The 23,929-nt window shown below is 44.3% G+C and overlaps 1 protein-coding gene across 2 annotated transcripts in view; it reads right to left on the bottom strand.

The window, feature by feature from the left end:
* LOC6539008 (G protein-coupled receptor kinase 2) overlaps positions 1-23,929 on the bottom strand; it is a 52,550-nt gene that overhangs the window by 12,698 nt on the left and 15,923 nt on the right. For both annotated transcript variants that reach the window (XM_015193676.2, XM_002099474.3), the window contains one exon: positions 13,542-14,003. In XM_015193676.2, coding sequence (XP_015049162.1) covers positions 13,542-13,593 — 52 coding nt within the window. In that variant the 5' untranslated portion in view covers positions 13,594-14,003. The remainder of the gene's footprint in view (positions 1-13,541; positions 14,004-23,929) is intronic.

Genomic DNA, 23,929 nt, shown 5'->3' with positions numbered 1-23,929 from the left:
CAATTAAGCTCAAGAGTTGATTGCCCAACAGCCGTTTCAATTTCCCTCTGACTTCTGACTATCTATCTGAGTATCTGGTATCTAGTTTCTACCTAAACTGATTTCGGCCACTCAGGTGTGCGTTTTTCTCTCTACAGATTGTGTGCAAAGTTAACGACATTTTCAGTTGTAAAAAGAATATTGGTAAATATTTTTGCAGCGCAGTGCAAAGAGCATGGAAACAGACAGAACTTTACTCTGCATTGAAATTTACAAGACGAACTATTTAATAAAATGAAAACTTTAGCAGCAACTTTCAGATGTAATTGGTTTAGGAAAACTTTGGGGAAATGTCAGCTGACTTTAATTGGATAGAAAACGTAAAAAACTAATCCTTGAAGCAAAACTCTCGAAACTCGGCAACTAAATGCAAGAGAGAGGGAATAGCAACTAAAATGCTTGCTTAACTAACAGTCTTGAATAGAAATTTAAAATCCGTGCATTTCCATAAACCGTATTTATAAATAGTTCAGCCAAGTGCGACTTCCAACTTCCGGCTTTAATCATAAACAGCAACAGCTCTCCTTTGGCCCTTCAACACTTTGCTCTGACTTTGTGTGTCTAGCGACGCTTCCTTTCCGCTCCTTTTTCTCTGCCATGGAAATGTCCTTAGTATCCTTTTTGATTGCGGAAACGGAAATTATGGCCAACACTGCCGTCGCCCCGTCGTTCGGTTTCGGCACTTTCGCTTTTGCGTTGCTAAATGTTTTCCAAACACTTTTTGCGTCGGCAATCAGATGAAGAATGCAGTTTCGACTCTCACTGGGCTTGTTGATTTTGCCCGGGCTAATATTGATTTTCGGTTAAATTAGTTTATCTAGGAAAATTGGCCCTCTGCCATCACTCGTAATTACTTCAAGCCGACCTTTATGCTCCCCGTTGGCCAAGGGCAATTGGCCAGCAAATTGTATTAACCTTGTCGGGCACGCACACAAAAAGAATGTGCCATGCGAATATACAGCGGTCATAGTAATGATAATAATAATAAAAGCATGCATCATGGTGGCCATGTGACAATGTTTGGCATCTGCTCGTTGGCCATAATTAAGCGAGTACAAGCGACGCGAAATTAGTTGAGCAGCCGAGCAAATCCCTCCCATAGATAAATTCGCTTTGCGATGTTGTAATAAACAATAAACACAAAGGCAAACAAATGCCAAAATCCGCCTTGTTATTATTAAATTTCTGTAAAAAACCGCGAAAGTGAAAAATGGAAAAATGCAAAAAACAATGAAAATCAATAAAACGTATTCAGTTTCGCTGCGACTCTTGCCCACCTCCCATTTGATTAATCATACGCCGCGTGTGCCGCGGTTGAACTCATTACCATTGCGACGTTTCGATGGTTGACAATTTGGTGCAAATGGCGGACTGCCTGCCTTTTGGCCTTAAACTCCGACAAGTGTTGCCAAGGACTTTGACCTTTCGATGGGCGTCGCAGGGCGGAGGACACGGCTCCACGTAGCTCCACGTGGCTACGTCAAGGACGAGCAACACATCAAAGGCTGCTGTTGCCGCCTATTGGAAGGACCTTCATCCGTTGCTCGCCTCCTTCCTGGATTCCCTTCTGAAATTTGAGTTGCTCGTCTTCTTGATAATTAAATGAAATAAAACCAGGCAGAGTAAAAGCCTGCTTAAAAGGAATTTGTAATGCAAATGCTCGCCGTCCACCCATCACACCCAAGAAGTCTCTGAGGCCTTTCTCCAAAAACATTTACGGAACGCCGCAGAAGAGGTCGGCACTTGGAATTGCAAATTGGATCAAAGACATTGCACGTTCCTCTCGCCATTCTCTAGGCATTAAAGTGCAATTTCCTTGCCATTCACCAGGCGCACAAAAATACAAAAATACAGAAATACAAAAATACAGATAATCAGGCAGGCAGGCAGGCAGGCCAAGAATGCCGAAAAAGTTCTTGGCCAAAAACTTTTCACACAATAGCAAATTGCACGGCCTGGCAAAAAGCAAAAGCAGCAAAAACAATAGCGACACATGGCGCGTGTCTCGCATTACAACTTTTGCCAAAGTGTAGTTTGTACATAATTTAAATAATTCTGCCCAGCGCTGACAGTACGAACACAGTACGTGCTGTTCGTGTCGTGATTTGATACTAAAACACCGAAATGCTGAAATGCCCAGACACCCATACCCATAATACCCATACCCATACTCATATCCATACTCGAACTTGAAATGCGATTTGGCCAACGCACCCGGAGCATCGGGTTTTAGCCTGGTTGTGTGGCAAACAAAAGCAACTGCTGCTGCCAGCCAGCCGGCGTTTGCATTTCAGCTGTCAAAGTATTTGTCAAAATGTTGCATATTCCAGCGCCGGCAATGAATTTTCGAAATGTTTTCGCCTTCTGCTCTGGACAACTGGCAACTGGCAACAGGCAACTGCAACTGGCAACAGGGCAGCAATCAGTTTGTGCATCGCCGGAAATGTGAGTGAAAAGCATCAAGATCAAATCAGATGCTATGTTTGAGTGACGTTCTGCACAGAATTCCCATGCACTATATAAACAAGGTATACATGGCTGTTTTCAAATGAAAACTAGACATTCTAAATGAATTTTAAAATGTGAGAACTACAACTGCTCTTAATCAACTGCAATCCAAGTATCATTTGGCTATAAAGGCGTCGACCCTTTTCAATTCCCACTCGCTTTCAGCCAACTCGTTACTTCAGGCCATCACACAGTACATATAGACTGGCTCTTGGCCTGCAAACTTGTTTGCCGTCTAATTGCCATTGGCTTTTATTTCGGTCTTCCTTTATATTGCTTTTTGTTTTATAATTCCGCGTGTGTGTGCAACTGCTGGAAAAGTATTAGGTTGCATAGAAAAATGTTCAACAACGCTATGTGTGGTGTACCCAACACTCTTGAACATGGAAGACAGGCTTCAGACTCAAAAATACCCATTAAAAATGATAGTCTATTTTGTAGCAAGTATTATTGTACTTAAGTATTGTTTTCACGCACATACTTTGCATAAGAGTAAATATTTCCCACAAGTTTACTTGACAACTCAAACATTATACCCACTTTTCTAAGAAGTGTTTCTGATTAAAAAAAAGGAACACTTTCTTTGAAAATAATAGGGTTGGTGCCGCTGTTTGTTGCACATATGGTTGCATTTGCAGTTGTACAACATTCGAGTAATGTACCATCGAACAAGTGTGCAGCTGTTGCCATGGAAGCTCTTTAGAAACGACTTTAAGGGCAATGCCGTCCGGCGGCGGATCATGTGCTTTCTTTTTGTGGCATAATGGGCTTATTGCGGAGCGGGCAGATTAATCGCAATTATCTGGGCCATTTTATCAGTCTGGATTTGCATGTACAATTTTCGAGTATTTTTCTATTTCGGGCTGCTCATTAGCCGGGCACATGGCCGAGATAGAAGATTGCGTGATGGATGGACTTGCGGAGCAGACGTGGATTCCGCCTACTGATAACACGGGTGAACGGGGTCGGGTCGGGATTTTGGTGGACGGACGGACAGACGGACGACGACATACAATTATTCTCAATCTATGGCAATTTGGCAAGGCTCGTCGCTCAAACATTCAAATGCCAAACAAACGAATGCCTCGCTATTGGGTGCAAAACAAATCAATTAAGGCGACCAGCGAGCAGCGAGCAACGCCTGCGAAATTGTTATAAATTGACACGGCGAATTTGAGCTCCTCTGTGTGTTCCATTGAATTATTTATGAATGAATTTTATTAGTTGCCCTCATTGGCGGCTCATCAGTGTCCGCTGACTTGACATTAATTGCAGTCGAGTGGACTGAAGTCGATTCGCAGCGACTTGCGACTTGCGACTTGCGACTTGCAATTTACAGCCGAGCAAACAGTCAATTAAACGCTCTACATTTTGCCAAACATCTGATTCCATTGCAGCCAGGTTGAGTTCGTTTGGGCCTCGATAGATAGATAGATAGATAAATGTTTGCTCTGGCCGGGCTGTTGTAGCTTAACAGCTAAAAACAAACACACATGCCGCATTCCCACATTAAGCGGCCTTGTTTGGCAGCTCATTTGACAGGCGAACAACATGATCGATGCTTGTTATTTACTTTGGCTCGGGCTCGTTTTCCCATTCGACTGCAGCCTGCTGATTTCCATTTGCATTTAGTTATCATAAACCAGCGATTTGCTGCCGTTTCTTTGATGGATGGTCGAATTGCCGGCTGGTCGTCATCTAACGGGTTGGCCAATAAAACCTGCCAAAGCTGCCATTTCTCTCTTTCTCTCACTTTCACCGGCTGACAATTTGCATGTCTGACTTCTCGGCAGTTCGCGGATGAGCAGGAGTTGCAGTAGCCTGTATTTAGATTTCTGAAAATGGCGATTAATGAAAATTGCCAGCATAGAGCAGTATAAATAGAAGCAAGCGCACGAAAATAAATGTCTTGGCAGAAACGTTAAACGTTTTGAAAAGGCAAAAAATGCGACTTATCAAGCTGAGCGAATGTCATTGTTTATCGCCAAGCACTCGGCGGTTTTCGCTCATGTGGGTGTGTTATTTTTAGTTGACAAGCCCAGCGCCCAAGTCGCAAAGCCACCCACCCAACCACCCAACCACTCAACCACTCAGTCAAACAATCAGCAGGCGGTGGCTGTCGAGTAACAATGGCGAATGTGCAATGCCAGAATGCCAGAATGCAGTGACAGCAACAAAAGCCAGTTGACAGTCGTCGAAGGCGGCATTCTGCCGTACTGCCATTCTAATGCAACTCAAGCGGCTTATGCTCTTCGTTATAATATGATATAAGGGTGCCCATCCCGATCCGGATACCATCCCATCTCTTTCCATTCCATCCCATCCGTACACACGCCAATCGCGTTGAGCGCATTAGGCAGCTTGTAAGTAGTAATTATAATTAAATGCGCATACCAAATGCCTGGCACTCAGGCATTGCTCATACGCAGCGTTGGTTGGGGGAACAGCGACACCACAAAATGCGCAATACTATGCCAGCAGAAAGTGCAGAGAGTGCAATCACCATTAGCACATCCAAGATCCTGGAAATGTAATTAGATGCCTTCCAGTGCCGCAAGGCGGAAATAATTACACTCCAGGAAATTATGGCCACATTACCAGCCATATTTGGCATATGGGCAGAAGTAAAAAGCTAAGCTGCAGGGCAAATAATGGTGTTTGAAGTAAATCCCAATCTATCAGCAATCGACTTGGCTTCACATTGCACATTGGCTTAAGTGTCCTTCTTGCGCGTCATCTCTGGGAATTAATAACGCAATAAAAGCCGGAATCTTTACTGCTGTTGGCTGTAATGTGTTATGTAATGCTGTGTATCACTCATGTGTAATGCATAGATAAACAAAGGACCAGCAAATACCAAATACACATAAGCCATGCGAGTGGCGATTAGCTCGATGCTTGTGGTTATTAAAGTTATTTATGTCTTGAGATTGTGCTGCAGTGCAGTGCACAGGGAGAAACAGATTGATTGGGCATTAATTAACTTTACTAGCCTTCGGACTTCGTGTTTAGGATGCGAAATCCTTTTGTAGAGACTCCTCGGCTGATGATCTGATGTCAGCTGGCCATTTTTATGGCGGCTGCATGTCACTGGGGACCAAGTGCTTGTGAAGCCAAGTCAAACAATCGGCCACCCAGGCACCAAATAAACAATAAGCTGCGCTGTGCTGTGCTGTGTCCGATTTCAATTGGCACTGCAAACTCGTCAGCTTTTGTGGCATCAACGGTTTAATTGAAATTGCATTTGCAATTCTCGCGTCGCCCGTCAATAAATAAAATCAATTCGAACAACATTTTATGTGAGATATGGGATGTGGGCAGCAAACAGCAAAGAGAATCAGCACTCGGCGCAGTGCATTACTCGTATTGTGCATTGTGTTTATGCTGCGATTTAAATGTTAAATGCTAAATGGAAATTGAATTGAAAATCTCTGGCTGGCCCCCACACAGACACACACTCATTACTTTGGTATTATTTAGCTGTCGCTGCATTTTATAATTGCTTTTAAGCCTCAGCAGCAAAAAGCGAGCGGCTTACCTTTGGTTTGGTTTCCCCATTTGCCGTTGACATTTATTTATTTGCTTTGGGGAATTGTTGCTGCTGCCGCTGACAACATTTCAAGTTGCCGGCACATTTGGCAACCAATGAAGTGTAAAGACCCAGACTGGCTGCATTTTAGAAATTAAAGTTGCCACTACTGCAACTCGGCACAAGGCACTCGGCACTCTGCAGCTCAATGGATAATGGATGCGTTGTATGCTGTCAAAAATTGAATTGAAATTGATATGCGAAGCGCGCGTGAGAATCGCAAACTGCCATAAACCTGAAATGCTGTCATTTATATGGCAAAATTGCGCATACGACACGTTGTCAGCCGAGGCAACAGCAATAGCAACAGCAACACGAGATTCATTTCATTTCAGTAGAGAAATTTGTTCAGTACCCTATTGGCACAGTGGTCGGCAACTGGCGCACTGAATCCCCAGTGTATAAAGCCACTTTCGTTAAATCAGCAAATGATCAAGGACGAATCCCTGCAAAGCTCCTTGAATGACACACCTTTACGCAAAGGTGAGCCTACGGGCATAATCGTAAAGTAAGCCAAATAAATATTTATCGATTTTCCGCCGCTCAGCAGCTCAGCAGCCCAGCAGCCCAGTGTGCCATATAACTCACTTGGCTTTCATCAGCAAAAATTTTCAGTGCGACACTTACGTTTTCATGACAGACGACAGCATAAAAGCATAAAATATGCCAAGATCCGTTGCTCCTCAGGCTCCTCAGGCGCCTCTTTGCCTCTTTTTATGCCGGGACATAAAACCCCGCTTTTCGAGGCGGGACGCAGGCTCTCCCTTCTGCAAACTATGGGCGTTTATTTTTATTTAACGCAGTCCAAGCTCAGTGGCTCACTTCTGGCATTGTTCCTGTGCTCGTAAAATGACAGGCGACAGCGCCCAAAAGCAGGCAACACGCACTGCGCCCGAAGGACATCAATCATAAGGAAGGTCCTGGGAAGGACTGGGCCCCTCTGCCTAACAAAGACAAATAGGCGATTTATCCTCGGGATCTGCTTGTTTTGACCAGAAGAGCAGCAATCCCAATCCCAATCCCAATCCCAATCCCAATCCCAATCCCTATTCCAATCCCAGACTTTCTGTCTGTCGGCTGGCATTTGCGTGCATTGCGCATACGTCGCGTTGCCTTGCCGACAAATTAATCACAATCTGGATAGCTACTCCGCCCAGCGCCACAGTGCTACATGAAAATCCCTCGCAACTGCCGTCACTTTTCGACTTTTGATGCTTTTAATTTATGAGTCTGGCACGCTTGTTGCAGCATCACCCCCCTCGCACTTCCCTCGCACTCCCGCTGGCAAATTAAAACAAGAATCCAACATAATAAAAATAAATTAGAGCTGGCAGCAGAGGAGAGGAGAGGAGTGGAGGGGAGCGTAAACAAATATCAGAAGTATAAGTATAAAAAGCATTTTGCATGGAATTTCGCCGGGCTTTGCCTTTGTGCCTCCCTCCCTTCACGACCCCATATAAATAATGCCCAGTATAAAAAATTAATTGTCAAAACAATCAATAAATTTGCTTTATGCTCCCCACCGACTCCAGTGTCCGTAGACGTGGATGTGGATGTGGACGTGGGCTCGTGGCAGGCTAATGGCGCTTAAGTCGCCTTGCTTATCGGTCCATCCATCCGTCTGTCCGTCCATCTGTCCGTCCGTCCGAGTCTCCCCGACTATATTCGTCTATATAATGTATAAATCCGACTGTTTGCCGATCTGTGTCGCCCGTCAGTGGGCAGCAACAGCTGCCGCCGGCGGCGTCTTTGCTTTTCATTTTATTTTGGGCATAGCCGACAGCCAAAGTGAATAGATTCCAATTTATTTTGTATATAATCCGCACGCCTCCCCCTTCCCCCTCCCCCCTCCCCCTCTACAGAACAGGTAGCGTGTGTCAAGCTCAAAAGATACAGGTAAAACGGTGTGCACATGCTGGTATCCATCCATATAGTATGTACTTTTATAGTAGACCAGCATAATAAATTATATTTAAAATGTGATAGCTTGCAAGCATTTTGGGTTCGACATGATGTATGCCTTTGAAAAGTAATGAAGTGCGTAGGAAATTGTTATTGGCCAGCAATCAGGAAGCCCAGTGTTTATACAGATAGCATTCATAAAAGAAAGAGAATTATTACCAAATGTTGGAAATGCGAAGCAAAGGTAACCCGTCAAAAAAGTATTGTTTACTTCATTAGGTTCGATTTCTGGTCCCCGCATAGTGATTCAATTATTTCCAATTCCGGTTATTCTCGCATGAAATTTTAAAACATTAATCATACGCTCCGGTGGCCAATGGCCAGCATGGAACAAACACTGTCGCAGGATCGGAATTGTGTGTACATGAACCGGTCGTCTCTGCGGTCATTAGTGCATGCATTTTTAAGCATGTTGGGGTCACAGCTGCTCCTGCTACTGGGTCACCACGTGCCACCTGCCACCTGCCACCTGGCGCAGTTTCCTCTGCGGTTCCCCGCATGTATGTACATGTATGAACGTATTACCTTACGCGATAGCGATATTTCATGTGGTAAGATGGCAGTGAAAGGGGCAAGTTCTAATCGAAATCAGGGAGCTTTCACAACGGGTCTGCCAAGCGAGCCTGATGAGGTCGGGGATTCCCAGCGGTGATTTTCCATAATGGGATTCCTGAGTTCAAAACTAGATTTAATCAGATGAGCAAAAGCGGAGCATGAAACGCCATCAATTTGATGACAATATGCAATCATAAATATCCATTTCAATCAATTAGGAGGGAGCTCAAACATTTGGGCGAGACGAAGACAAATGGACCACCTCTATGCCAAAAAAGAAAAAAAAAGAAAATAAAATGATTTGAATACTCATATTTCGCTTACTACGTGTGCGCTCCATCGACAAAACGATTAAATATTCCGATTAAATATTCATTTGCTGACGAAGCAGCGCGTCACTTAATACAGCGATTCGATTCTCGAACCTCGGGGGTCGACGTTTCGATGTTATTTCTTATTGTTGCTTTGCCGTTCTGATTATTGCCGTTTGCCTACGTCAAAAACAGTTTGTATCTGTATCTGTATCTGTATCCGAGTATCTGTATCCGAGTATCTGTGTCCGACTATCTGAGTATCTGTGCTTGAAACTCCCCCGGCAGCAGCTACCGGTTTTGCAAAAGCAATCTCTTGGATTCCCACAGCGGCAGCGCAACAAATAAAAACCGACGCTGAAACAGACATGGTATTCTCTGGGCTAGATGTGTTTGCATCATATGAGTGCCACATTCGCCCACAGACGGGTATATTCATTTTCCCATGACGGAGACAGCAAAACTCGCTTTATAATCCCTGATAATTGAAACTTATACGTATATCAACAAAGCTTAACAGTATCATTTGTAAAGGAGTCAAATCAACACATATAACACATTTGTAAAGGAGTCAAATCAACACATATCGAAGGACAGCTGCACATTTCAACTCATTGCTGTGATAACTGACTATAATTTTCGGCATAACTGCTATCCGAACGCACTTAACTGTTTTAAATAGCCCATCATTTAAATATTATACTGATAACAGAATCAATATATCAACAAGACTTAGCTCATTAACTTCTTTAGATGGTAATTGTAATTGCACAATTGTAAGGTACCTCCTTGTCGATCACAAAATACCCCCCAACTGCTCGACAGTCGCACATTACTTATACGCGTCAAAGTGCTAATGAATATTGTTTATGCCCGTCAGCGGAAATGTTAACTGTTCGGATATCAGGAATTAGTTTCAGGGAGCTAAACGCCCCATGTTCTTTGCAGCTGCTCTTTATTGGTGGCACTTTGCATACACAATTAGGGCGAATGTGGTGCGTGGCAACAATCAATGTGTCTTCAATTTGCCAAACAACAATCGTTTTGATTGCAATTACCCTCGGAGGGCGAGGGGCGAGGAGCGAGGGCACAGACGCAGTTTGGTCGTGATTAGTTGCTGGATACCCGGGGATGTGGGTGATACGTGCTGCAACTGCAGATGGAGAAAGCAGAGGCCAAAGGCCAAAGGGCACAGAGCAGCAAAGACAGGCACCGCAGACCGCAGTGGCTCCCCCTTTGCCACCAGGACATGGCGCACATCCTGCCAGAGATTGTGGGTTTGATGAGCTGTCCAACTGGCCAACTGGCGAGTTGGCGAACTGGCGAGCTGCCTGCCACTTTGGTTCGCCAGGTTTGCGTGTGATAATTAACATCTAGATTTCGAAACTGCTCAACATACATACAACATAACTGGGGCTTGTTAGACCCACCCGATAAAGAGAACAGCCGCTGGGGACCACTTGAAATTGAAACGAATTCGCGTGCTTCTCCGCTGGGGCCGGCGGCCACTCACTTGTTTACTTGGTCAGCGGTCAATGAACCGCTTTTCCAAATGGCCAGTTGGCCAATGCACCAGTCGCTCCCAAAAACAAACACGCTCCAATATGAACACGGAATAGGATCAAAGTGCAAGCGGATAATGAAAATGCAACTGCAGGTAGAAGGAGTTTCAAGAAAACAGAAAAACAATAGTTCAAAAACTGTGTACTTGATATTTGACGTTGGTTGCCGATTTACCCGCCACTAAACTAGAGCCACAAATGGACGCGAGACATCTAAAGACATCTGAAAACATCTACAGAGATCTAAAGAAACCGCCAAACAAGTTGCGGCTGCTGTTTCGCAGTTCGGCGATAAGCTTCTGACTCTGCGACTCTGCTTTAATTGTTCACTTTTAGTTGGAGGGGATTCTAATTCGCTATCGCACTATAAATTCCACTCTTTATGGCACTCGGTCCACTTGGTCCGGCTGATAACTGAAGTGCAGCGGCAAACTTTTGAGCTGGGACCAAATTAAATATCTCACTTCATTCCGACTTGAGTTCAGAAGTGGAGTCTTCTGAATTTCAACTCTCTGCTCTGTCTGCCTCTTGGTATAATCAGCATTATGGCCGGGTATTAGGGTGAAATTTATGCGGCCATGGCGACGTTTTTCCCCCTCAATTTCCCCTCAACTCTCCGTCGACCACAAACCATTTTAATGCGACGTCATTTTAATGCCACGCAGAAGCCTTGACTGGCGAAGGAGAAAGGAAAACTAGTGGAAGAGAGGAGCAGAGCAATAACAGACCAGCTCAGAATTCAAACATAATTTTCCCTAATGCCAGCGCACAAAAGGAAAGCAGTTTGGCATTTGCAGTCATTAAGGAATGCATTCAATTAGCCAAAACAACGTTGTTCAGCAGCAGCTGCTGGTTCGTCGTCCGAGGGGCGTGGCCTTCCAGCCATTGGATGGCTTCCAGCAATCACGGATTGCCACACCACAATCGTACCACTTGCACCACCAGCGAACCACCAGAGGCCCTGATAAGCCGCCTCTGTGACGCACTGCTTCCGCGGAGTGACGTAGGTCGCTCCAGACATCCGACCCCTGATCCCGATCCCAATCCCAATCCCCATGCCGATTCCGATCCGATCCGATTCGGTCCCACACATGTAAGTAAAGTACTGCAGATAGCATCGGCAACGCAGGCCGGCGACGAGCGGCAATCTGAAAACTGATACGGCACAATTGGCTTGCAGACCTTCTGTGACAGGCAATGACTTCTACTTGACTTGCAAGCTGAAATGCCATTTGAGTATCAAATTAAACGGGGCAATTCGATGGAACAAAAATAGCCCCGTGATAGGCAGCAATCATTTTGGCACCGCCCCTTAATTCATGAGTTTAAGGATCAGCTACCCCTTTTTCTAAGGAAGACTCAAGTCACATGAGTCAAGTTGCGCTTATTGGAAGCTGTACTTCCTAGACTGGCAAAGTGCGCCGAAAGTCCTGCAATCTCGTGGAGATGCCAGAGTTTTCATACCAGCAATCCGACAGCAATAAGTCCTTGTAAGTGAGTGACTAAGAAACGAACAATCAGCCCGCTTCTTACATTTGCATTTGCTTTCGCATACTTTAGCTGAAGTATAACATTCAGCAATAACTTTGCTAGCCGGAAAATATGACGGGCAGGGCCAGAACTTTTCCGGACCAGGAATCAAGCAGAATAAAACAGACTTGCAGAATAGCAGAATGGGACTGAAAAACTTTATGGCAATGGATTTTCCTCTCGTTGCCGCCGCCGGCAGTTGGCGGCGCGACTTCATTTCAGGCCATCTCCTCATCTCTTCCTGCTGCCCGAAGACAAATTCACTTTCTGACTCGTAAAATGTATTGCAAATGTGTATGCTCATCCCGCTGCGGAGACATTTGCCTAGCAGCTTCTATAGCCCATTGCCATTCCGGCGCTCTGCTCTAAAATATTACATTACTACAAATTGAAATTTTGCGCACGTTTCTGTCATTTAAATCTGTTGAGGCGGCCCGAAAACGAACCAAACGAACCAAAGTATCTGGCAGATGGGGGACTGCTTTTACTATCTGCCAGGCGGCAGTAAAATAAATAACATTTAAAATGAAATATTTGATTGGGCACATGCAAAAGGATACGATACACTCAGTTGGGGCATGCAACATGTTGGGATGTGCAAGATACCAACGATACCAAAGATACCAATACCCAGTGAAGGTGACCTTTGCTGGCGGCGCTTGCACCAACTTCTTTCTCCGTCTAATGCATAACTTTGCATAAATTTCCCACAACCTAATCGCCAAAGTTGACTCTGCTGTAAATAAACAGAACAATGGCGCCAAGCAACAAGGAAAGCGCGCGGAATGTGGGCGGAGTTTCTCGGGATGACACTGAACTTGGCGGAGGAGGAGGAGGAGCAAGAGGCGGAGGCGGAGGCGGAGGCGTGGGCCCTGCAATTGAAGTGTGACCTCGATAACGAAGTGAAGTGTATCTGCGGGAGCGTCCATCCAATAGAGCACTTAAAGCCCGGCACCATGGAGCATGAAAATGAATAAGTTGCTGGAGCGCAAACATTTAACGCTTCATTAACTTTAGATAAAACCCAGGAGCAGCCCGAGCAGCAATCGAGGACAGAGACAGCCCCACTTCCTCCCTTGTCGATGCGAAAATTCCAGCCCAACTTCAGCGCCTCCAATTAAACAGACCACCCCTCAGTACGTTGGATGGGGCAGCCAAAATCGATGGCAGGTGACAACAGTGGCCACTCCAGCACTTGAGTTACGGCCCTCTTCAAAGAAGAGGCACAATTTGGCGAAGGCAAAGATGCTCTACTGTAGCAGTTGAAGGAATATCCCCGAATTGAATTAAAGCCACTTTTCTAAGCTTCTTCAACTGGCAAATTGAAATATCCTGAACTAAACTTAAAGCTAAAATACCGCCATAGTGTATATGCTTGCCTTGAAGTCTACCGACAGTAATTGGCAATATATGCAAAGAAAGTCGGCACTCAAGTGTTTAAATATTCACTTCCCCAGAAAATAAAGGCACTTGCCAGCCACTCACCTTCTCTCGCTTTCAAGTAGACCGTATTGGCCACAATATTCTCTAATTCCATTAGTTCCAGGTTGGCGGTTTTTTAATGAATCCTTTGGCGCTCCCGAAAAATAGTCGTAGTCGCAGTCACAGTCGCAGTCAAACTGGCTGGTGCTCCCTTTCCTCCTTTTGATGTTTCTCCTGTGTGTTGGCCGGCCTTCGTTTGAACAGGACTCCTTTGAACAGGGATCCTTTCAGCTTTCTGCGTTCTGCTTTCTGGTGGACTGGGCGACTCCTTAGACTTGCAAATCTACGGCTGGCTGGCTAATTTGTGGCCGTCGTCTGGCGTCCAGCGTTGCGGTATTTGGCAGCAGGGTCTCGGTTTCGGTTTCAGACACAGGCGTCATTTAGTTTCAAGATTGGAATTTGCAAGGCCGAAAATGTGCCCTTTTTGCTAGTTGAGCCAATTTGCGCTTGATTGAATGCTGTAATCTGCAAGGGAATGTAAGCGATAAAGGCGTATAAATATCTTACTTCATTTGATTTGACAGGGGATAAAGGAGGTCCTTTCGATTTAGGTGCGGTTTCAATGGGCCTTATAAGTTGGCACAACTATTAGTGAGCTCTAAAAGTTCCTACTATGAGTTGGCGAAAAGTCTTTGACTGAGTTTGCAATTGCCTAACAGTTAGTTGCCTAATAACTCTTTAAAAAATCTCATCTCACTTTAAGCTTTATATAATTAATTAAATTTTCCGAAATGATGAGCGAAAACCACAATACCCTTTTGGCTGATCGTAAATATGAAGTATTCACGTGTGCATATATATCATTTTAGCCTCAGCTTTGTGACTCAAGTTCGCCTTTTGAGAGCAGTTGGTGCACATTATGTGTACGTGTACTTGTTGTTCTACCTGTTTGTGACAAAAGAGCTGCGTGCCATGATAAAGTTTGCATATTTATGTACACGGCAAAGTATAACCACCAAAATATAAATTCCTGCTATGAAAAACTGCCGAAAGAGATCTTAAAATACCTGAAAATATTTTAAGTAACAGTCTTATTCAACACATTTTGCATCCCAAACACACCAAGCAATATATTTTTCAGTGGATTAGGGTATATATTTTTTTGTCCGTGTATTTCTAGGCGTGTGTGTGTGTGCTGGTGGTTTGGGGCAAAGCAAAAACAGAGGGGAGTCGAGCTGGAAAGCCACAGCATACTTAGCCCACCTTGACGGCTGTTGGCCTTCTGGAGGTGTCAGTAATGTTGTGGTCGTCAGTGTGTCGCATTTATTAATCATGGACCCACCGACGGGGCAGCTCCACAGTACGGATACACAAGGCACAAGGTGGATAGCCGATGCTGAGACCCCGTTTCTGGAGTGGGAGCATTTCCACTGCTACAGCTACGTGTGGGAATGCTGGGCGAACTCACAAAGACCAACTAATAGCGAAATAATTGAATGACACAAGCTTTCTTCGGCTGCGCAGGGCATTTGCATGTTTGAAGGGTCCCTCGGCTGTACGCAGTGTGATTTTGAAATTTCTTTATTGGAAATTCAGTTTTTATGGCACTTATCAACTGCTGTGTGCGTCACAAATGTGCCAGCTCTTTCGTGCGAATTCCATTTATTCGATCCTCGCATAGGCGGCTTTTAATTAAAAATGAACTCATGAAGCTAGATATATGTAGATCTATTTGTTACGGAACAGCCAGCCAAAAAGCACCATGTGCTGGAGGCTGGAGACTGGAGGCACATCCATCAAGGCGGGAAAGTGTGGCCATGCGAGTGTTTATTTTCCAAACAAATTTCAGGCGAAAACAGCGGCCCCTTTTTTTGCAGCCCGCGTCCAAATTAATTGTATCTGGCATGTTCCAATCAAGCTAAAAATATTTCGAGCCCTCTCTAATAAACTTTACGGGCTTTTACGTACGCCATGTATTATTCAGCGTGGCTAGGGTCATTTCACATTTCATTCACACTCCGCGGAGGTGCGGCGGCATAAAGTGCGTTCTAGCAGCATCTAAAATGGCCCAGAGGAGTGGCCTCAGATTGCAGAGCATCGACGACGTATCCTGTCTAGTTCGGGATGGCGAGAATCGGAGGAGGAAGCCGGGCTGCGCACGTTAAAAGCCTCTTTATTGAACATTTGCGCCATTAGGCCCGTTTGCCAATGCTGCTGCTCCTGCTCCTAGTGATGGTGATGCTGCTGTCACGACGACGACGACGTTGGCATAAAAAACTCAACCGCCAAACGATGTTGTCAGTCATCCAGCCATACACTCTCACCCCCCCATTCTCATCACCATCCACATTCACATCAACTTTTACACAGTAAAAGGCCACGTGTGTGCCTGCAGCAAGCGACGCCATTATGAAAATGTTGCGAAATGGCGCAAATGTGCATGGGCTCATAACGAAATTAAGCGGCAGCATTACAGCCACTTTTTCAACACTTCCTGCAAAAGAGGCAACCAAGCTAGCTAATGTCGTTTTCTCTGATAAAAAATATATGAAAGACGAATCAATCTTTCTGTCACTGAAATATGCTGCAAAGTTTACATTCTGTATAGGTAAAGATTCATTTCTAAAATAGTTGAGCTATCACTTATAAATCATTTCTAAGATAGTTGGGTAATCACATCACATTGTAAAGCAATTGATGCGTCACATAAGACTTAAATATGGATCATTCTAGGCAAACTACCAGTCATGTGCTCCACACCCGTAAATCTAGTTATCCACAAAGTGAAGATTGCTCTCCCAAATAACCCCTTCCGCGCACATCCAATTAGGGTTTCCTCAGGGTATCCTATCCATGTTGCCACAAGGAGCTGCCTTTATTATGGCTACCATTACCATTCACTTGTCCTGAAACCGCGCACCTTTGTCACCTCGTCGCAGGCAAATTGCTCCTATCTGTCCCACTTTGTTGGGCATCCAAGCAGCTCAGTATCTGGGATTCGGGCCAAAGGAGTGACTCAATGCTGGTCCAAGAAGCAGGGGGAGTATCGACGACCTACTGACAGCGGCCTCAGTTCAGCAGCGCATTAACTAAATTATGGAGAGGAGCAGATGCCGTCGTTGTGGCGGTGTAAGCAGCCAGCCTCAAGCTCTCAAGCTATTGACTTATTAATTAAGACAAAGCAGCCAGCCCCAAATGTCAGTCCACAGAAGGGAGGGGGGAGCTGAGATGGGGCATATCATCCCTTATCACATTTATGACAGTCATGGACATAACCAGAGCTTTGGAATACGTCAATTTAAATGCCAAACGCAAGGTTCCTCGTCTTACGCCTTACACTGAGAGAAGTATTCAAGGCCCTGTTTGAATGGGCAATTCTGATAAAGGCAGCATGACAACGCGATTTTCTCGCAGTGCAGGAGCTCCACTCGCAATCCACCACGGCCCATGCATAGTCAAGTAGGCAGGGCAGAAATAGCGACACGAAGGAGCAGTTTGCAGCTCGGAGCAGCTGACGGAGGACAACCTCAATCATGGGAATGCCCAAAACGGATATCCTCAGCGCGTTTTGCCCGACTCCGTGAGTTATGGAGTCGCCTGCATCCTGTTTCTGTCTGCATTTTGCTGCTGATGCCAGCAGAAAAGCAAAAAGCGGAGCAAATAAGGAAGAGACTCGCCGGGCAAAAGCGAGTCATATTGCCCACTTGGCTTTCGTTTTTATTTGCTGCCTTCCGTATACTTTTTCCATCTATTTTTCGGGTCCCCACATATTTTTGCGCTTAAGCTTCGTTATGGTTGCTCCACCCAGCTCGGCGCTTCTTTCTGGCTGGCTTTCCCACTTTCCTGCTTTTCCACTTTTCCGCTTTTCCCCTTTAAGCCGTGTTAATTTCGCTCTGAATGCGCAATTTATTTGCGTTAAACTTGGACGTGCATGTGGGCGGTCGGTCTATCCAATATGTGGTTGCCTCTACTACGTACATCCCACTCCCCGGATTTTGACTTTGGCTACGACTGGGTGCGGCTTCCTCCACTGGCTGGATGGCCGGGTGGCCGGGTAAAGGATCAACTTTTCGCCAGGCGCCTGCGGAATGGCATGTCCTTTGCACACACGTGCAGCAGAGAACTCCCTCGAAATGTTTTCACTTTAATTTGCAGTCGCTGCAAAATTTTAATCAGCTCTCCCCCTCGCTGACTCTATGCTTTGAGCGCGCGCCTCTCTGTTTTCCCATTTCCCATTTTCCGCTTTTCTTAGCATTATGAGTTCGTAATTAGAAATGCGCGGCGATTTGGTGAGCGGCACAAAAAGTTTGCTATTTGGCGTGGACAATGCTTGAAAGGAAAGTGGAACAAAAAGCGTTTCGCTTTGAACATTCTGGAAGCTATTTAAACTCCATTTAAACCGAACTAAAGGTACCAGAAGCCTACTACAAATCTAAACACAACAAGAGAGAACGCTATAGTCGAGTTCCCCGACTATCTGATACCCGTTACTCAGCTAGTGTAAGTGCGAAGGACAGTTTTTGGCGGTTTGTGGGCGTTAGAGTGGGCGTGGCAAAAAGTTTTTTGGCGAATAGATAGAAATTTACAAGACTAATACAAAAATGAAAAAATATCAAAACATTTTTCAAAAGTGTGGGCGTGGCAGCTTTGGGCGGTTTGTGGGCGTAAGAGTGGGCGTGGCAAAAAGATTTTTTGCAAGTCGATAGAAATTTTCAAGACCAATACAAAAATAAAAAAATATTTAAACATTTTTCAAAAGTGTGGGCGTGGCAGTTTTGGGCGGTTTGTGGGCGTTAGAGTGGGCGTGGCAAAAAGTTTTTTTGCAAATCGATAGAAATTTACCATACCAATACAAAAATGAAAAAATATTAAAACATTTTTCAAAAGTGTGGGCGTCGCAGTTTTGGGCGGTTTGTGGGCGTTAGAGTGGGCGTGGCAACATGAATCGACAAACTTGCGCTGCGTCTATGTCTCTGGAGTCTGTGTGCTTAGTCTCAACTTTCTAGCTTTTGTAGTTCCTGAGATCTCGACGTTCATACGGACAGACGGACAGACGGACGGACAGACGGACATGGCCAAATCGACTCGGCTATTGATCCTGATCAAGAATATATATACTTTATATGGTCGGAAACGCTTCCTTCTGCCTGTTACATACTTTTCAACGAATCTAGTATACCCTTTTACTCTACGAGTAACGGGTATAATAACATCCCATCAAAGGAGTAATAATTTCGAGTTTCAAAATACTTTCCCAAGCAAGAGCAAGTAGAATCATCTAGTTACAATAGCTTAAAGTTAGCACAGTGATAATTTTCGCAGTTTCCATTCTCCCCCCTTGGAAATAAAATTCCCACCGCTTGACAAGCAAACACAATTCGTATTTGTGTACTGTATAAGTATACTTAACTGCCCAGTCGACCGCAAAGACGTGTCAGTAGGTGTTGTATAACATTGCAGTCGCATTAACACATCGAGGGGAGCTGACGGCTGAGGGTCGCCAGTAAAGACGGCCACAAGTATGTGGTTGGTTAGTCGGGCCAATACTCGATTGACTTATGATAATGGATAATGGAAAATGGACGAGAATCAGCGCCACAGCATCGGAACTACACTTTCAGGTCGGTTGACATCGGAAACCGAGACAGCGACACTTCTGAAGCAGCTACAAAGAATCTAGTTTAAACCGCAAAACGAATTTCTATGAATAAGAGGAATTTGGAATTGGTTAACTCTTAAAGATGCCTCCCTTTGGACGTTAAGCCAGCCTTTATGCTATGAAATATATGTGTAGAACCAGATTGTAGCACGAATCTGGAGCAAGTAATCCCTGTCCAGTATGCCGGACTGGTGTCATTTGTCCTGCTGGCAATCAATAAGGCAGCGCGCCAACAACTATGCCAAAAATGACCCAGTTTGGTAGAGTGCGGAGCCACAGACCCTCGGCAAGGACATCAATGCAGCTGCCAAGCGAAAGCAACCAACCATTTTTCCCTCGGCCGTCGTTCTCCCGTTTTAAATTTTCCTGGCATGACAGCAATGCGGTGTGGGTTGGAAAACAAGTGAGACTGGTCGAGATTGCTCTTGATTGGTTCCCTCTGCTGTTGCTGTTTCCCCGTTTCCACCTTATCGCCACTGCTCATTTTTCTTCGTTTGAAAAGGGTTGAGTTAGAGAGGCAACAGTAGGAAATTATGATTCGACCCGCATTGCGAACGATTGAGTTCTAGTCGCAAAACACGTGTCTGCAGGTCCGACCTCTCGGGAGATTCTGCTGCCATTGGAAACGCTTCGAGTTGCTGCTGAAAGCGAGATACACTTAAAAACTGCAGCATACTTTGAGGCGCACTGAAGCGTTGGATTGCCAGAGGTCCTGGCTCAGATCACGGATGTCTGCTTGTCTGGATGTCTGAATGTCCTGTGCCCCGACTGCTTCGACCTGTTTGCATGCATAATTTGCCCCTTCACTCAGATATGCATATGCAAAGAGGACTCCCCGCACATATGGTGCATATTCCATGTGTGTGTGAGTGTGTTTGTGTGCGAATGTGAGGAGAGGAATGCTTTTTCGTCCTTTATTCATGTTTCCTTTTTTTGATTTCCCCAAACGCTGTCACCGCATGACTCCCAGGACTCTCTCTTTGCTAATTTGCGCTTTAATAAATTTCATCTGAATTCTGTGCACAATGAGCTCTCGTTCTCCACCATTTTTGGGCGTGGCAAAGGGCGCCATCAAAAGCATTTTAATAGAATATATACGGAACGAAAACGTTTCCCAAAACAAACATTTTTCCACATCGGCTTTCATTGTATTTTATTTGTTTGTCAAGTCTTTGCATTTTATTTCTGCGGTAACTTCTAATAAAATCGTTCAATTTTGCTAGCAAATGCTTTAGTTGATTTCGTTGTTTTTGCATTTACACTTTTAACAAATATATCGTATTTATACATATATTGCTTTTAGAAAAAAGGTAGCAATTTTTCCACCCACGAACAACATTTTTAATAGTAAGCCTTTGTAAAAAAGTATTCCCTTAACGCATTCCATTTGATACATTTTTTTCCAATCTCATTTTTTGATTTAGGACAAATGTTTTAGTTGACTTTTTAAATATTTGCCACAAAAAAGCCTTTGCGTAAAGTGGTTTTTACCAGAAACAATGTATTTCCATTGCAGATCGCTAAAGTTTGTTTGAAAACGTTCTTCATTCATTTTCTGAAGGGTTTGCGAGTGTGTGGAAGCGCACAAGTTATGATTTATGCATGTGGGTCATTGCTGTCAACACAAAGTGAAATAAGGCAAACATATTGCCACCGCCCTGGAACAATAACAAGGCACAAAGAGACCGGATGCTGGGCAGGAAGAGCAGGAGGAGGAGGAGGAGGAGGAGAACCTTCGGATTTTATGCCTCAATAGGCCCCAAAATACAAACACAAACATGTGCACTTGTGCGAGAAGGCCTCCGCCCAAGCCGAAAAGTATTTAAACTTATGCAACATTTCAAAGAAGGCCCATCGAATATTTATGTAAGAATGATTTATGAATATAACATAAGACCTGGCAACCTAGGAAATGCGGTTGCCCTCCTCTCCTCCTTCTATAGTTCTAAATATTAATTGAAAGTGATGGAAAAATATGCTCTGCCAACTTTAGCTGCCTTTCAATTCGAACGAATCATCAAAATGCTTTAAATGCCAACGGGCGTATACGCAATTTCCATAGACGCAATACCAAAGCATACTTTTGAGCGTTTCGTCAGCTGTCAACGGCCATAAAGGCAGAAACAAATCAATGGTTTATCAGTGGTTTATTTGCTTTCAGACGTTGACATCCATTTATTTTGTCTATGGCATCCTATCCTCCTATTATTTCATGTTGAATTCTTGTGTGTGCTAAGTGAGCTGGAAGTGCGAGCAATTTGTTCAGTTTTTTTTTTTTTTTTAAGTTTATTAAAGCGAGGAATCCGTACATGCAGTACTAGTACCATAATTAAACATATAAATAATATAACCAAACCTCTCACTTATCGCGAGAGGACTAACAACAACATCTCAAACATCGATTGGGTCTTTAAAGCTGTTATAACTTGGCTAAAAATGGTCAGAAAGTTAAAAGAATTACACTTTTGTACTCCTAATTACCAATACTAACCAACCTAATCCTTTTTGGTCCTACTGTGTTAAAATAATTTTTGGCCAAATTTTCGCATTTTTGGTAAGGGGTAACATCATCAAAAATTGAAAAAAATGTGAAAAAAATATAATTTTTTTTTGAAAACACAGTTTGATAGGAAATTTTATTACGAACTCAACGAGGTATGACAATTCATATTCGGACCAATATTTCGAATGCTGTGATGAAAATACTGAAATTTATAGTCGCAAAGAACAATTAAAATGAAAACAAACAAAACTATATATATTCAGTAATTTCTGTTATAGAATTGAGTTTAGAGTTTGGGATGGAGCATATATTCAGTATGTCTTAGGCCTTCATTTTAAACTTCTTGCTTGCTACAATTTACTCCAATAAGAAAGGTTTTACCCCTTCTCAATTCTTTTTTGAAACATCAAAGCTGGCGAAACTCATCATTTTCCCTCTTCACATCCACAACATTTTGATAGACTTTTTCGAAGGACTTTTCCGCCACGGTTTTAGCTGTTGCCCTGAGCTCGATTAGCATATTTTTTTCTTAGCTACTTAAAAATCGATTTATGCGCTGCCACAAAAAAGCATTGACAGGCAATTAAAGTCTCCGAAAGAAAGCTAATGAAATGCTTCGTCCTGAAGAAACCCATCACTGTGTGAAAGCACAAAGCACAAAGCACATAGCACGCATCATCAACATTTTTCTTCCTTTTATTCCAGAGTTTTAATTTTTTTGGCTCTTGCTCTCCGCTCTGCGCTCGTCCTTTGATCAGTGGCAGTAAAGAAATAGATTAAAAGTCCATTAAATTACTGCTGTGCCTCCAATATCAATGCCAATGCTGCGGGGCTGTGTGGAGCAGTGAAGCAATAGCATCGTGAAATTTATTGCATCCCGAAAAAGGGGGAAAAATTAAAAGGACTATAAAAGTAATGGTAAACATTAAGTTGTGTATTCCAAAGGGATAGACATCTAGATACCTTGCAAATGGTGCATTGTGTTACCAAAAAAAGTTGCTCTAAATAGGATATTCTCCACAATAAAGTTTACCTTTTGAATTCATATTTATTATTTATTAAATGCTAATACCTCAGAATCGAAACGACTTCTTGCTACCACATAGATTTTCTAGGTTAATGAATGCTTCTGGGTTCTGGCTTCTGGGACTTATTCTAAAATGCCGCTGTGCCCTGTCACCTAAAGCGCCTCCAAATGCGAGGCATAAATAATGTCATAGATAAAATGCGAAGGTACGCAAAGTGGCAGAGTGGCAGTGAGAGACGGGCTTAAATATTCAAAGCGAGCGCGGAGTAAATGATTCACAGCCTGCCAAGATATATGAGCTCCAGCAATTGCAAGTTAAATATTTACAAGCCAGCCACCGCTGGCGGAGATGCCACGAGAGTAGAGTAAATGCCATGTGCGTGCGACTTTGTTATCGGCCAAGTTATAAATTGGGCTTTAAGCAGCCCCAAGTCCCAAGCCCCACCTTTTGGTGGGGCAGCCGCTTTATGGCGCCCATAAAATATGATGGGCGCCGATATCCAGTATCCAGTTTCCAGTATACAGTTCCAGCTACCAGACATCCACATCCACATCCAGATCCTGCCGCATTTCGGTTCGCTCACCTACGTAATTGAATAGAGCACTCCCATAATGAAGTCGACTGGCTGTCGGAGCAGCTGAATCTCGATGGGACCGCAAAGCCAGCAAGCATCGGAAGCATTTGCCTGGCGGACAGGCAGATGAGGAAAACCAGGAGCAGGAGAAGGAGCAGCGGAGCACGGGCAAAAGCCTGCGCAGGAGCAGGATTTTCATTTTCGATGTATTTTCGATGGAAGTGGGAAAAATGCGTCTGCGGCCAACACCAGCGACCATCAGTCCGTGGCTGTTTGCATCAAATAAATGGGCAATACAAACGGACAGACAGACAGACAGACAGACAGTCGAACAGGAGCAGGCAGCAACCCTCGGGCTGCGATGGACACAGGGTTAGGGTTATTCAATCTATTTGATGCCGGGCAGGCCGGCTTTGGTCCTAGTTAATTTGCACCCCGCTCGCTTTAATTGGCGGTCGAAAGGATTGGCAGACGGAGCGAGCGGCTTTGATTAGCTCTTAGATAAATTGCTTTTGGCGCTCACTGATTGCTAACAGGGCCACTTTGCGGGACTTATTAATGGGCGGGGATTATGAATGCGAGCGAATTGCGAGAGGCAATCAAGCGGCTGACAGATCCTGGTCAAGTCAAGAACAAACAACAAAACAGCAAAACACGAACTAGACCAGCCCACATCACATCAATAAA

Source organism: Drosophila yakuba, chromosome 3R, assembly GCF_016746365.2.
Source record: "Drosophila yakuba strain Tai18E2 chromosome 3R, Prin_Dyak_Tai18E2_2.1, whole genome shotgun sequence".
Taxonomy (NCBI): Eukaryota; Metazoa; Arthropoda; class Insecta; order Diptera; family Drosophilidae; genus Drosophila; species Drosophila yakuba.
Note: the sequence above shows the minus strand (reverse complement) of the source record. Positions and strands in the feature narration are given on the sequence as shown.